The sequence below is a fragment of the Rhinopithecus bieti genome, unplaced genomic scaffold, assembly GCF_001698545.2.
Source record: "Rhinopithecus bieti isolate Rb0 unplaced genomic scaffold, ASM169854v2 scaffold_6513, whole genome shotgun sequence".
In the NCBI taxonomy this organism is placed as follows: Eukaryota; Metazoa; Chordata; class Mammalia; order Primates; family Cercopithecidae; genus Rhinopithecus; species Rhinopithecus bieti.
The window spans coordinates 2,108,435-2,124,082 of record NW_016805931.1 but is presented as its reverse complement, the minus strand read 5'-3'; the positions used below and the strand labels follow the sequence as shown (position 1 = coordinate 2,124,082).

General features: G+C 41.3%; 1 protein-coding gene and 1 long non-coding RNA gene across 2 annotated transcripts; both read left to right on the top strand.

The window, feature by feature from the left end:
* Nucleotides 1-1,517: 1,517 nt before the first annotated feature.
* Nucleotides 1,518-2,725, top strand: LOC108530997 (growth/differentiation factor 3). Its single transcript, XM_017874222.1, has 2 exons — nt 1,518-2,047; nt 2,395-2,725. Exons 1-2 carry the CDS (start codon nt 1,628-1,630, stop codon nt 2,539-2,541), a joined length of 567 nt encoding a protein of 188 aa, XP_017729711.1. The 5' UTR covers nt 1,518-1,627; the 3' UTR covers nt 2,542-2,725.
* Nucleotides 2,726-8,831: 6,106 nt separating this feature from the next.
* On the top strand, nt 8,832-15,339 carry LOC108530972 (uncharacterized). Its single transcript, XR_001886033.1, has 3 exons — nt 8,832-9,281; nt 11,243-11,422; nt 15,248-15,339. It is a non-coding gene; the product is annotated as an uncharacterized LOC108530972 (long non-coding RNA).
* The last annotated feature ends 309 nt before the right edge of the window (nt 15,340-15,648 follow it).

Genomic DNA, 15,648 nt, shown 5'->3' with positions numbered 1-15,648 from the left:
GGGCATCTTCTATGTACTAGTTATGGTATAAATAATGTGGATGAGTGATTTTCAAAGCGGTCTCAGAACCAGCATTATCAGCATCACCTGGCAACTTGCTAGAGTGGTAAATTCTTGGACCTCATTCAAGACCTACTGAATTAGAAACTCTGGGAATGGGGCCTAGCAATCTATGTCTTAACAAATGTTCTAGGTGATTCTGATGTTAGCTAAAGTCTAAGAACACAAAGGTGAGTTAAATGGAGTGTTTGTAACTTGCAAACTGTGCATACCTGTCCTTGTTTTCAGCATTTGGACCGACACAGTCTGTCAGAGCATGTCTTCCACATAAGTGCATCTATTCACTAATTATGTACTTGTGTTTTCAAGTTTGCGTTTGAGAAACACAATCTGTATTATCACTTCTTGCACCTTCACTCTGTAAGCAGGAGTAGGTATTGAAGTTGTTCTGGGAGTGGGAGTTTCTCTCATCTGAATTTAATTTCTCTTGAATGCATGATCAGCCCCAAGCTCTGGGGGTTAGAATAGGGACTACACCTGGCCAGATGGATATTTAAAGACAGTGAAGGTGAAGCCCCGCTTCTAAGAGCAGGTACGATGGAGGGTGGCGGTGGTAGAAGTGGCAGCTCCTGGCTCATTCCTGGGCTCTTGGCTCTGGGTCTTTGGTGCATGTGTTTGAGCTCAGTAGAGACATTTGACTGTCCCAACTCGATGCTGCCTTCCCACATAAATGAGATCTTTTCTGCCAGGCAACATGGTTTTACCCTCACATTCAAAAGTAAGTATCTGGAGCTCTGGTTTGTGCCAGGGAAGGAGTGATCCAAAAGCTGCCTGGCAGCATTTTGTGGGACTGGTCGGGGAATAGGGTGTAAATGACAACAGATATTTAGGGCTCTTGTGAGTAGAGCAAGGAGTTGGGGACAGAATACTTTTCAGCTGGTCTAGCAGAAAAGGAATCTGCTTCCTGGTTTCAGCTCTGCAGGCCTGGTACGTAGGATGTCTTTAAGCTGTATGGCTGATGCCCTAAAGTTCTCTGTGTAAGGATGCTCCAAAGTGTGAAGTACACAGCTGGTGGGCTGGGCAACTACAGTGTATTAGGACATGCAACAGGGCAAGTGGCTTGTCTTAGGTCATAGTGACTGGAATGGTTTTCAGTACTAGGGCAGTCATTCTGACTTAATTCCAGGGGTAGGGTGATGGGAGTTGAAAAACCTCAGCCCATTCCTGGCTGCTGTGGACTAAGCACTGGCTTTGACAAGCTGAGACTGCTAAGTCTTTGTCCTATCCTGCAAGGCTGGGTAGTGGGGAGTAAGAAGCTGAAAGGGAGGTGGGACTTTCCATGATAGCGGCCTCCTGGAGCTTCCCCTCTTCTTTTCCTACAGGCTCACAGTTCCTACACAGCTACTGGCTTCTCTGTTTTGAGGCAGTTCCCTTCTTGGGGGTTTCCTTGATAAACCTATGGGCTTGGGTGTCCATTGTCCCCCATGCCACTGAGCTTGTTCTAGAGTTTGAGGACCATCAAAGGAGCCTCCAAAGATTCCTGTTGGGATCTTTCCCCATTATCTTTTCATCCTACCAGTCAGAGGGAGGGTCATTATTGGAGATCTACTGTTTACTCACATATTGGATGGAGGTGGTGCCCACCCTCTTGGCAGAGACAAAGATTCCAGCCACTGATGTCGCTGATGCCAGCCTGAACGAGTGTTCCAGCATCGAAAGGAAACGAGACGTAGTGTTGCTGTTCGTGACCTCGTCCCACACACAGCCATCTCTGTTTCACCTGCCTTATGTCCAGAAACCCTTTATCCCTAATGTGGAGCAGCTGATCCTGGGGACCCTGTGCCAGAATCACTGGGAGATAGGCGATGGCCAGGATACGTTTCCTGTAGAGAAGCTCTGCCATCTGCAGGATCGCAAGGTGAACCTTCACAGAGCTGCCTGGGGCGAGTGTATTGTTGCACCCAAGACTCTCAGCTTCCCTTACTGCCAGGGGACCTGCCTGGCCCTCAACAGTGAGCTCCGTCATTCCAGCTTTGAGTGCTATAAGGTAAAACATGGAACCTCGTTCTTTCTCTTCTGGGGTCATATTGGGAAAGCACTAAGTGCTCAACTCTCTAGGCCTGGCTCCTTTTGAGTCAAGGAAGCCACTGAAGTTGGCAATTATGTAATCTAGCACTGATGCAGTGTGTAGCATCTTCCCCGCACTGTGACCTTATCCCTTATCTTTGCATAAGAAACAACAGCTTCCTAAAGATTGTTCTGAAACAGCCCTGATCCAGCAGCTTCTCCCCAGGCCCTCCTCCCTTCCCATGTATCCCTGACAAGTCTACCGATGCCGTTAGGTATGAGGCTGTGGCTATGAGGCACTCACCATTCTGCCATTTGTTTCTGCAGAGTGGAGTACCTACCTGTCCCTGGCTCTTCCAGACCTGCCGTCCCACCAGGGTCAGACTCTTCTCCCTGATGGTCCAGGATGACGAACACAAGATGAGTGTGCACTATGTGAACACTTCCTTGGTGGAGAAGTGTGGCTGCTCTTGAGATACCCCAAAGCCTTCTACTGGCCTCAGGGCCATCTAAGTCTCAGGACTAGTAGGGGGTGGGATTAGTTTTCATAGCAACTAGAGCTCTTTCAAGGGAGGTGGGATTTGGTTTGTTTCTCAAAGCACAGCAAGAAGGATGGCATTATGGCAGTAACCCCTCTTAGATGCTTCTCTTTGATGTGGGCAGGGGCCCCCTAGTGCTGTTCTCAGTCACTCCTACTACTGGGAAGCTGGGCCCATTGTGATGTCTGACTATTGCTGTCCTAGATTGTGACTGGGCTGGGCTTAGTGCCACCTCTGGGGTCATTTAGGTGGGGAAAGAGGAACTGGTATTGGACGCAAGTCAGCTCTTGGGGTAGGGGTAAAATTGTTACTGGTGTTAAGCTGGCTTCGGACTCTTAGCTTTTCAGCTGCTATCGTCTTTCTCCGTACAATTGGCATGGGGCTGGTACAGAACTGACCTCAGCATGTACATTCCTCCTCACCTAACACTCCTGGCCTCTTTAGAGTGAGCAAGGACTCTGTGCAAGAAAGCATTCTGTCATGGGCTAGTTGTGGGTAAAGGGCCCCGAAGCCTTCACAACCTGGTGTCAGATGGGAGCTTGAGAGTGCAGGTTGTCGCTTGACTGATGGAGGGGGGCCTCTGGCCTCATGGAAAGTTTGTCTCACTATCATTTAAGGAACTTGATGATATTAGCTTTTCTACTATCTGTAGTAAAACTACAGTACCTTTGTTGTGGGTCTCTTATGTTGGATATCTATTACTTAATGCCCTTGAGCCTCTGAATCAGAATGAGTAGATAGATGTTGGGTTTCAAATCCTATTGTCAAGGATCACAGGAAAGAAGCAACGCAATGCACTTTGAAACAAATATTCAGTCAGAGCACTCACTCAGTGACTTCTAGTTTTAGGTTCTAAAACGTAGGTCCAAAGTAAGATACAAGGAAGTACTCCAATGCAGATATTAATACCAAAACTACTTGTTAGATTTCTTGAGGCAGAAGAGAAACTGAAAGTTAGATGACACTCAGAACCTTGGTAACATGTTATCTGTCCTAGTGGGAGGAAGAGCATATCAGTTAAATTTACAATTTTAAAATGCGACTTTCTCAGTGGACATTCATAGTTCACGTTAGCCTGCACCTTGCAGAGTATGCCTGTAGAATGATGGTCAGGGTGAGGGCTGAGCCTAAAGGAGGCAGAGAGCCATCCCTGGCTCTAGACTCTCCCAAGCTCGGTCTTGGCTGTGTAGTAGATTTCATGAGATAAGGATGAACTAACTTCTGTCTTTTTAGATTCCTTTCTTTATATCTCTGCAACGAAAGTTCTGACCAATTTCTGCAAGTGGTTTGTGCTTTTAAGTTGAATAGCAAAGTATGCAACGTGAGAAGCTGACTTTGCAGCCCCAATCCTAAACAAAGGTAGTGACTGTCAGGTGTGACATGTTCCCTGCCAGCCTGCTTTCTTTGTATATGAACATAGCCTTAAAACAATCCTATAGCTCTTTAACAAAGTGTTGTGAAGACATTTCAAAATCTTAACACCTTTTTTTTCCCATGGACATTAGCTTGTATTTAATAGTTCTATACCCATTTAACTGATTCCCTTACTGATGGACATTCAAAGAGGGCATTTTAAAGTTACCCATTATTATAGTGCTGTGATCATCTTTGAATATAGATTCTTATATGCAGGTAGAATTGCTAAGAAAATGTCAGAGATGCAATTTGGTCTCCCCCAAAACTATGCCAGTTTACATTTCCCTCAACTGTGAGACCATTTTCCCCACACAGGGCAAATCCTTTTGATCAGGGATACATTTCATTGTTAAGTTGCATCTTTAAAAATGAAAATTTGAACATATCAAATTACCCAGTTGAATTATTTGAATTTATCAAGCATCAAGCATTTTTTGTCTTATAGAAACTCTTAATATAACAAAATGTAGCAAATATATTTAAGTTTCTTTTCTACATGGGGGTATTATATGGATAAGTCAATCTCTGACTTTATTGGTTCTAGGTTTCATATTTGGTCATCCCCACAAAAAGATAATACACATTCTGCCTCTTGTAGTTCTCGTGTTCATGGTCTTATTTATACGTTAATACTTCTGGGCGGGGAGAGCTGGAGGCTCCCAGGCCATTTGTGTCTAAGCCTGATAGTGCCAATCTCTGGCCAGTCAAATGTAAGTGGGAGTCTGCAGGGTTTCTAGGAAGGCTTCTGCTTTGGAGTTGAGGGCCTAGTTTGCAGTAATAAAGTACTACATTAGTGGGGGCAATGTAACAAAGATGACAAAACTGGAAAGAGTACGGATTCCTTAGGGCAGGGATTGGCAAGTTTTTTCTGTAAAGGGCCAGATAGTAAATATCTTGGGCTTTGTAGGCTGTACAACCTCTGTCTACTCAACTCTGGTGTTGAAGCATAGAAATGGCCATTGAGGAAATATAAACGAGCATCTTTGTATTCCAATAAAACTTTACTCATGGGCCCTAACATTTAAACTTAATGTAACTTGTCACAAAATACTCTTTTTCCCAACCATTTGAAATAGGTAAAGACCATTCTTCATTTTTGAGTTGTACAAAAGTGCAGTGATTGGCCCATGGGCTGTAGACTGTCAAACCCACCTTAGAATATCATTAAGCAGGTGGGCCAATACTAGCAGAGACTTCTAATTTATGAGAAATTGTATCTCTATTTAATTAGGCCACTGTTAGTTTGGTTTTTTGGTTACTTGCAGTCAAATACATTCTTATCTAATACAGTCTTTTTTTTTTTTTTTTTTTTTTTAAATAGCCCACTATTCTAACCTTTTATTGACTATTTGAACTTCCCCCCACCTTGATTTGGGCACTATTTTTTAGGTCACATGTTAAATTTCCTTAAGCCTAATAAGTTTTTTTCTAACATTCTATTCTAATCCACTAATCTTTGTTCATTTTCATGTCCATATTAATTCCTGTAGTTTTAATGTATACTTAGGATTCTGAGAGAATGTGTACCATACACTAAATCATTTTTTGCGTGGAAGATGTCTGAATGTCTGTATCTTCCCACCCACGAACATGATATAACTTTACATTTAATGGAGAAAAAGATCTGAATGAGTTCCCTCATTTTTATTTCATTTAAGCCATGGCAATTTCTACTCGAATTATTTCTTGTTGATCTTGGTTACTGTTGTTAGTGTAAATGGAACTGTTAACTAGAATTACTTTTTATAGCATCAGTCCATGTTACTCTTCCCATTCTGTGATGAAACCATGTAGATTCAGAGCATTGTTTTTTTGTTCAACATGGAAGACCAACTCAGAGTTTAGTGCTTTCTACCATTGTACTTAGTCTTTGGAAGGTGCTACTGGGTAGTTTTTTTGTTCTGTGTTTGAATTAGGTGTTATTAAATACTAGTGAGTCCTTAGAGTTGACATCATCTAGAACAGTAAAATGGTATTATGTACAACTATTGGAAAGTGGATTGAACCTGGTTGCTGATACCGATCTAAGTGGTTTGGATTTGTATATATTCTAAGCATCATGTTTTATGTCAATGGGAACCCAGAATGGAGGCTCAAAATAAATTTAATCTGCATGTGCAGACAACTTCTAAAGGATAAAGAAATAGAGGTAGCAAGTGACAAGACCTGGGCAAGGGGAGAATGCCAGCGCCTCATCTTCAGACTTACATTCCAACAAGAATGGACTCATGATGACATGCATTTTGAGGAGGCATGCTTTGTGTTTTGGTACCAGTTCTCAAAGGCGCTGAGGTCTGAGAGACAAACAGCCATCAAACCAGATAGAAAGGGGGTACAGGTTGAATAAAGCAGCACCCACAATGGCCTAGGGAGGAAAGAGTAGGAGAGGGGTGTTCAGCTAAGCAGAGAAAGCTCAATAGAGCTGGTGTGTGGGATTTGTGGTGGGAGAAGTTGAGTGGGTAGGCAGTATTACTCTTCTAGGCAGAGTCCAGAGCGTCATGTGAATCCAAATACGTAATTGCTTTCCTTCATGAAAGAGATTGTATAAATCATGTATTAATGATCACTTCTCTTTGGTGACTTGAATGTATTAATAAGTAATGGGAATATCTACTAAAGCTGAATACATGCATACCCTATGCTCTAGCAATTTCATTTCTAGCTACATATTTTACCAAAAGATATAGCAGCACTACATGTAAAAACCCCAAATTGAAAACTATCCAAATGGCCATCACCAGTAGAATACATTAATTGTGGCATACTCACACAGGAGAGTACTATTTAATGAGGAGGAATAAAGTAGAACTCTGTAAATGAACTGATAAATCCCACAGACATGTTGAGGGAAAGAAGCTAGATACAGGGGAAAACATAGCTGTATGATTCTACTTATGTAGAGAACAAACATCGGCAAAAGTGGGATGAGGCCAGGCGCGGTGGCTCAAGCCTGTAATCCCAGCACTTTGGGAGGCCGAGATGGGCGGATCACGAGGTCAAGAGATTGAGACCATCGTGGCTAACACGGTGAAACCCCGTCTCTACTAAAAAATACAAAGAAAAACTAGCCGGGCGAGGTGGCGGGCGCCTGTAGTCCCAGCTACTCGGGAGGCTGAGGCAGGAGAATGGCGTAAACCTGGGAGGCGGAGCTTGCAGTGAGCTGAGATCCGGCCGCTGCACTCCAGCCGGGGCGACAGAGCGAGACTCTGTCTCAAAAAAAAAGAAAAAAAAAAAAAAAAGGAAACACACACACACACAAGAGTGGGATGAACACTTCAATTCCATTTATATTATTTTACCACAATAAATGTTTTACAAATGGCAAAGCAAATGTTGGATTAACACTACTGTTAGCTGAGGGTAGGGTGTGGGGTGCAAGTATAAAAGGAACTCTTAAGTGTGGGGGAATGTTCTGACTCTTAATCTGGGCAGAGGCCTCAAGGGTGTGTTCAGTTTGTGGAAATTTATCAAACTGTATACTTACATGCACGTCTGCATGCAAATTATATTTCAATAAAAGTTATCCTCGAAGAGAAAGAAAAAAAGCAATGGGAAGCTTTAAAGTGAATTAATTTGCAATAGGTTACACTACTGAGTGCCTGGTGCAAGGCATTCTTCTATTAATTCTCTTACTATGAGGAAGGTGCTGTCTTACAAAAGAGGAAACCAAGGAACAGTGGTTTATTGAGGTAAAAAGTAGCCATCTACAGATTCCCAGTAGGATAAATCTCAAATGCTTCTGTATACATCTCTAGAGAAACATTACCTACTCAGTTTCAAATTTTTCCATCTTTAAAATAGAAGAACTTCTAATTCTTAAAACTAGGCCCTGGCATTAAATTGTACGTCTCTTGGCCAGAAGGAAAAAAAAGACATTCTCTAACTTGAACTGGAATAATGAATTTTCTCACCTATGTTAATTTAAGGGTAAACTGAGATCATAGGATGGGTGCTAACTCTGGATAGTTCAAACACAATCATGATAGGCTTATTTTTATCTTGAAAGTAAATTTTTAAAAGAAAACTTAGACTGGGCATGGTGACTCACGCCCATAATCCCAGCACTTTGAGAGGCCGAGGTGGGCAGATCACGAGTTCAGGACTTCAAGATCAGTCTTGCTAACATAGTGAAACCCCATCTCTATTAAAAATACAAAAAAATTAGCCAGGTGTGGTGGTGTGCACCTGTAATCCCAGCTACTTGGGAGGCTGAGGCAGGAGAATTGCATGAATACGGGAGGTGGAGGTTGCAGTGAGCCAAGATCACACCATTGCACTCCAGCCCAGGCGACAGAGTGAGACTGTGTCTCAAAACGAAAAAAAAAAACAAAAAGAAAATTTATCATAGCTTTAAAATTTAAGGTGTGGGAATCAAACTAGGAATACATTTGAAATTTTTCAGTGTCCCAAATCATATTTCACACAGTTCATGCACTAACCATACTCTGTCCCCTTTCTTTCCTTTTCTTTTCCTTTTCTTTCTTTTCTTTCTTGTCTCACTCTGTCACCAGGCTGGAGTGCAGTGGTGCAATCTCGGCTCACTGCAACCTCTGCCTCCTGGGTTCAAGCGATGCTGCTGCCTCAGCCTCCAGAGTAGCTGGGATTACAGGCATGTGCCACCACGTCTGGCTAATTTTTGTATTTTTAGTAGAGATGCAGTTTTACCATGTTGACCAGGTGATCCTCCTGCCTCAGCCTCCCAAAGTGCTGGGATTACAGGCATGAGTCACTGTGACCGGCCACTAAACATACTATTTTCTATCAAAATTGACCTTTTTTTTCTTCATCTCTATTTATTTTACAGAGTGAAGGAACATTCTGCTGAATCTTTCCTGATGGATCCCTGCTCCCCTGTGCCTTTCTTTTGTGCCACCGTCTTTATTCCCACATTTGTGTGTCTCACCCCTGTTGTCCTCCCCAGCTTAGTCTTACTGAGCTTTGCGATAATGCCTGCATCCACCTTCACCCTCCACCACATCCAGTTGTCTCTGGCTGGCTGGTCAGAACTCAGAGCAGCTGTGGGCGGATCTGCTGCAGTACAGAGAGGCCTGTGCCCATGGCTGGCTGCCCAGAGACCTGTTCTCTGTCACACCTGATCAGATCTTTGAGATACCGCCTCGCCCCAAGGACTGGTTCTGGTTAAAATAAGATGCTCGGGAACACTCTTTCATAGACGGTGGTTGTCAACGAGGTTGTGCAAGAAGCAGAGTCATCTTGGAAAAGATAAAGGGAAACAACAGGAAATGGAAAAGAAATGGGGTAAGAGATTAGTTCTTATCACAGTTAAACTAGTGCATCTTGTTCTGTATCATCGAAAATATCTCTTGTGACCAGCACTTTACAGGACATCTGCTGGTAACCGCCACTTATTTCACAATCCTGAATTCAAGGGTGCCCATGAGAGAAGAATACAGTATCTGTTGAAACAGACTCCCACATGAAGCCCATTGTACTGTCCCCATAATTTTCACTAGAGTTCAAGGCATGCTGACATATTTTAAATGGGAGATCTGTGTGCAACCTCATTCACTGCAGACTGCAGACAAGTCATTCTCCTGCTATGTGGAAATCTCTCATTTCCCTTCCCTACTGTGTCTTTGGTCAACAGTTATAAACTCTCCCTCAGACAGCTGGTTGTGTATTAAAGTCTATTTATAACATTCAATGGACAACTGATTGTTTATGGGGAGTCGTGGCAATTTTTGCTTAGGAAAGACAATTGGGGCATTTCTTCTGGAGCAGAGCGGGTTCAGCCGCTGGACTCCACAAACATTGCCTCACTTGTCTTCTTACATTCTGTGGATTGAGGTTACCCCAGGTGCTAATGGTGAATTCAAACCCAGCACAGATTGCTGACTGGGTCTTCAGTCAAGGGTCTTGGGGGCTAGACAATAGAAAAAAAATGAAACAGTAATACTTTGTGAGGAACAAAAAAATGCAAAAGTACCCATATCTATGAGGAACAGTATACTATACTCAAAATTTTCAGTAGAGTTTATGAAACTAGATTTCCACCCCACTAACCACAGTTCTGGATTATAGGGTTTTTTTTTTTTTGTTTTTGAGACAGAGCCTTGCTGCTATTGCCCAGGCTGGAGTGCAGTGGCACAATGTTGGCTCACTGCAACCTCTGCTTCCTGGGTTCAAGGGACTCTCCTGCCTCAGCCTCCCAAGTAGCTGAGATTACAGGTGTGTGCCACCATGCCCAGCTAATTTTTGTATTTTTAGTAGAGATGGGGTTTTCCATATTGGCCAGGCTGATCTCGAACTCCTGACCTCACCTGATTCTTCTGCTTCTCCTCCCAAAGTGCTGGAACTACAGGCATGAGCCACCATGCCTGGATGCCCCTAACCACAGTTCTAATTAAAATATGATCACATGACAACTTTTTAGCATTGAGAAAACTTCCTATTCTGGTGGGTCTTGAGGTGCTTTTTATTTTCCTTTGTAATTTCAAAGCTTTTTTTTCAACTAAAACAAAACATAGACAAAACTAATTTAAATCTCATCATTAATCGATAGTGAAGTAAAATGCTAATGGGAAAAAAATCTGGATTTCTAGAAATGTCTTGCATAATATTTTCTACTAGCTCTGACTTCAGTAAGATGGTTTTGAACTCTTCCTTAATTTTGGAAAATAGGATGGGTGATATGTAATTTTAAGTGACATATTAGGTTCTTAATATAAAAAAATAGAAAAAATTAAAATGGTTTATACCCTCCCTGCCTAGATAACACTTGTTATGTTAAACTGTCACTTGCATATGATTAATAAGCTCAACTGAGCGTAACATAAAAGCTAAACATAATCATTGTTCATATTACTAACCCAGAAAAAATTGTGTACAGACAGTTATATCTATATCTGTGGAGGAGTTTTAAACAAGTGTAATTAAATGATGCAATGACCTGGTCTACCTCTTGGTTTGCTTATTCTGATTCCAATTTATTCCATTTTATCTGTAAATCTTAGCACATCACATTTGTCTTATTCTGTCTTCTCCAGAAGATGTTAATGAATTACAATTCATACATAATGTTATAGGTGATTTTTAATAGCTAATAAAAAGTATGAGGATTTCAGAATTTTCAGTCACATTGTTTTCAAATCAGTAAGTTACCCCTAAGTGACTAGTTATCTAACTTTTAGTGCTTTTGCTGCATTTAGTAACTTTCTGAAGTCCTGTTTGACCCATATTTTTCTATGTATTCTTTTTAGGGCCGCTTTCGGAAAAAAGCAGCCTTGTGTTGCTGGAACAATTTGTTCATAATTCTGGATTAGTCTGGGACTGCTTTTTCACAAACAGCAGTTGAAGGCCCATCCATTTGGCTCAGGAGGTCCTCTGTGAGGAGATTTGGTCCTTGTGCATTTCTCTCTCCGTCTCTGCCGCAGCAAAAGGTAAATTAATAATGAGGTGCAGATGAACTGAGTCAAAGCTCTTTTAAGAGGAACCTGAACAGCAATACCATGGTTTCAGCTCTTATATTCTGCTTAAAGTCTTGGATTCTTCTGGGATGTAAGACTACAAAAATGTTGTGTAGAGTCCAGAATCTTGTTCAGACAAGATCATTCTTATTCCTGGTTCCCATCAGAGACAGAGCTGAAGGTTGAACTATTTAAAGCTTTCCTTGTGGCCACATTGACGTTTAACTGTCAGAGATAGGAAGAGAGAACTGTCAATTCATCCCAAACAAAAGCCCTTTTCTGTGGGTTTATCAGTTAAAAGTAGTAAAAGTTTTGCATTGATTGATGCCTCTGTGAGCTATTTGAGGTAGGGAGAAACAACCAAAATGGGAAGTTGAGGACTTAAATAGGTCAAAATAAGTTAGTATTTTCAGAATTGTATTCCATATGTGAATATAGAACACACAAGGGAGAGTAGTCAATAGAAATAACTGACACATGATTTTAAGCAAAAACCCTAGATACATCAGTTGGGGGCTACATTTTAATATGGTTTTACCAGTGAACAAATCAGCGAGGTTTTCCCTTCTAGCAGTTAAAGTGCCTGAGATTTTAAGGAACTGAACTCTGAGCAAAAAGATCCACATAATACAAGTCTTCCACAGATCAAATGTAATGTAACTTTTAGAAAACAAAAGCCTCAGTTCCTCAGGGCCAGCGGACTTCCAAGATACAGGATGACCCTCTCTCCATTCTTCAAAAGCCAGCACAAATGTCTGCCAGGCAATTTGGGGGGCAGGGGTATCTAAGTTTTCCTTTATTCTTAAAATTCACTGATAGGATAGGTTCCTAGGAACAATAAGTGTTTGATTTTTGGAAGTCCCTTTTTTTTTCCTTTTTTGTTTTCCTTTCTATTGTTTAAATCACTGAAGGAGTGGTTTCCCAAGCTCATTGAAACAAAGGAATGGAACATGCTTTCACTAAAGCCTTCTAGGAAGCTTTGAGATGGGGAGGAGGGTGGGCGGATCATTCAGGAAAGTGACTTAAGGTCACTGGTGACAGAGCAGAGTCAGCGAGGGTGAGCACAAGAGCAGACCTAGGACCAGAGCTGTAGGTGCTGGTGGATGGACAAAGAATCCCTGGGGAATCAAAGGGCTGGGGAAACTACTTGAATGTCCTTGGAAGCAATGGGAGCCTCAGCTCCATGGAGGCCAGTGCTGCTTCATGCTGGCTCATTACACCCAATGGGCCCTTGGCCACTAGACTTAGTACATTAGAATCTCTGTGGAAACGATTGGTATATTAAAACACCTGTCCAGGTAATTTTAACGGGTAGCCATGAAATCAGCTTCTGAGCAGGGAGATAATTATATGTGGGGTGCGAGGGAATGAACTGACAATTCCAACATGGAAACCCCCTGAGGTGTTAACTTGAGTCGTGTTGAAGGTAATACCTACTTTATGGAATTGTTAGGGAGATTATCCTTATGGTTGAGCTCAGAGGTTTGGAATCAAACATACTGGCTTCAAATCCTGGTTCAGTCTATTTGACCATTTGTGTCCTTAAGCAAATTACTTAATTTCTTTAAGCCCCAGTTTCTTCATTTGTAAAACGGGTAATAGTGCTTACAGGGAGGACTCAGTTCTTCAGCTGCCCTGAGCATGCTGCTTGGCATATGGAAAGCATGCAAACATTGGAGCCACCCTTCATTTCTTCCCTCGTCCTCCTGTTCTTGCTGCGATTATATCTAATGACTGACAAAATGTGTACAAACCTAAATGCTAATCTTTTTTTTCCATTTCCAAACTTTGTTAATACTTATCATGGGATATTAATAGACTGTAGGACATTACTTATTATGATGTTTTACTATACTATGGTACAGTACTATATACTGTATAGTGGCTGCTGATTTTTTTTTCTTTTCCCTAAATTCAAGTATTTCAATACAATGTATGCAGAATATGGGCAAGGACTAAATGCTGGTTGCCTGGGTGGGGTTCATGCCAAATCAAATGTGACAACCTTTTCTGGAAAGAAAGAATAATGACACTATTACCACCTAGATATTAACTGAATATGCTAAGCTCATCATATAGACTGCCCAAGTCAATCTGTACAACATCCTTTTGAGGTTGTTAGTAGAATTACCTCTGTTTTTCAGATAAGGAAATGGAAGCGTACAGTCATTTGCCCAAGGTCAGAGAACCAGTAAAGGAGGATTCCAACTCAGGCAGGCTGGCTCAGAGCCCTGCCTGTTACTATTATGCTTACCAGGCCTCACAGGCCGTGACTGGGAGCTCAGGTTCAAGGATTCCTTCCTGGCAGGCCAGCTATCATAAGAGGAAAGGAAGTACCAGAAAGCTTTTTCTCTAACTTGCTAAATATCAACTTTCCTAATATATGAATTACTGCTTAGAGGCATAGTTGTTACACTGTGTAATACATTTTGAAGTATGGTGTGTATGTTCCTGTGGTTGCATTTTTTATGCATTATACACACATCTCTGCAAACCTTAGAGGAGGGATAAAAGGCAATGAGATGTTTTGAGAAAAGTTACAATTATCTGTATTAAGATGTATTTTCTTTTGATTATAAAACAGGTATAAAAATCAGAATATAAAATAATATAGTATCCTAACATTTAAAAATACACATTTATATTAATGTTAAATTCTGAATGTTAACATTCAAATGTTGACAGTGGTTATCTCTATGATGGTAGGCTTGCGTTGACTATCACTTTACCTTTCTGCCCCTTTGAATTGTCTGAATTTTTTAAAATAATGGACATGTATTACTTTTATGATAAGAAATCCAAAAACACAATCCTGTTTTAGAAAACTTAGAAAAGCCCAGAAAACTATAAAGAAGAAAATAACAATCTTACCACCAATTAAAAATGCTGATAACATTAGCAGATATACTTCCAATTATCTCTTCTTGTATGTATATTATGTGGTAGAGATCATCTACAATTCATAATTTGGTGACCCATTTTCTTTTCTTTCTTTTTAAAAAGTCAAAAGAACTTTTAGGATATTAAAGACTCTTCTTAAGCATTATTATTATTACTTGAGACGGAGTTTCACTCTTGTTGCCCAGGCTGGAGTGCAATGGCCCGATCTTGGCTTACCACAACCTCCGCCTCCTGGGTTCAAGCGATTCTCCTGCCTCAGCCTCCCGAGTAGCTATGATTACAGGCATGCACCACCATGCCCTACTAATTTTGTATTTTTAATAGAGACGGGGTTTCTCCATGTTGGTCAGGCTGGTCTCGAACTCCCGACCTCACGTGATCTGCACATCTTGGCCTCCCAAAGTGCTGGGATTACAGGCATAAGCCACTGCCTGGCCTTAAGCATTATTTACATTATTTAAATGTTACACAATAGATCATATGTACAATATACTATTGCCCTATGTTTTTTCTCTTTTTTTAAGGTGATCAACAATGATGTGTATTAGATATCTTTATCATGAATATTGGATTATATTTCAGATTATTTTCTAGATTCCTAGAATTAGTGGGTTAAAGTGAATGATCATAATTTATTTATTGCTATGTAAAAAAAAAATAATAATAATTCCAAAACATGGTGACTTAAAACGATAATATATTATTGTTTTTCATGGTTCTGTGGGTTGAAGAAGCTCAGCTCAGTAGTTCTTATTTGGGAGTCTGGGGTTGAGCCATTCGGAAGCCTCAATGGCTGGACATTCAACATGGCTTCTTCATGCACATGAGTGATACCTCTGTGTTCCTCCACGTGGCCTCTTTCCAGTACAGTGGCTGGATTTCTTCCGTGTCTTTCAGGGATCCAAGAGGCAAGAAGTGGAAACTGCCAGTCCTCTTACAGACCAGGGCCTGGAGCTGGCACAATGTCACTTCCACCGTATCTTCTGTCGAGAGTAGTCACCGGCCAGCTGATCTTCAAGGATGTGCAGGAGCAGCCTCCCTTCTCCATGGAAGAGTGGCATGTGTCTACAAGAGGGCAGCAATTGATGGCAGCCATCTTTGAAGTCAGGCTACCACAGATCATTTTTGAAAATGGAATAAAATACAGTTTGGTACAGTTTTAAGCAAACTTGTGAAGTAACTGAATGTTTACAAAAGTCTACAGAAAGACATTTCTGTCAGAAATAAATCTTGCTAAAGCCTCTTGAAGGAAGTGTGAGGGAGGAAAGGAGGCCGATGGAGGATAGTCTTTTCAATAG

Excerpts from the sequence above, each read along its gene's own strand:
- LOC108530997 (XM_017874222.1), top strand. The coding sequence starts at position 1,628 with ATGGAGGTGGTGCCCACCCTCTTGGCAGAGACAAAGATTCCAGCCACT. Across the intron at positions 2,048-2,394 it reads CCAGCTTTGAGTGCTATAAG|AGTGGAGTACCTACCTGTCC; the intron begins GTAAAACATGGA and ends TTGTTTCTGCAG.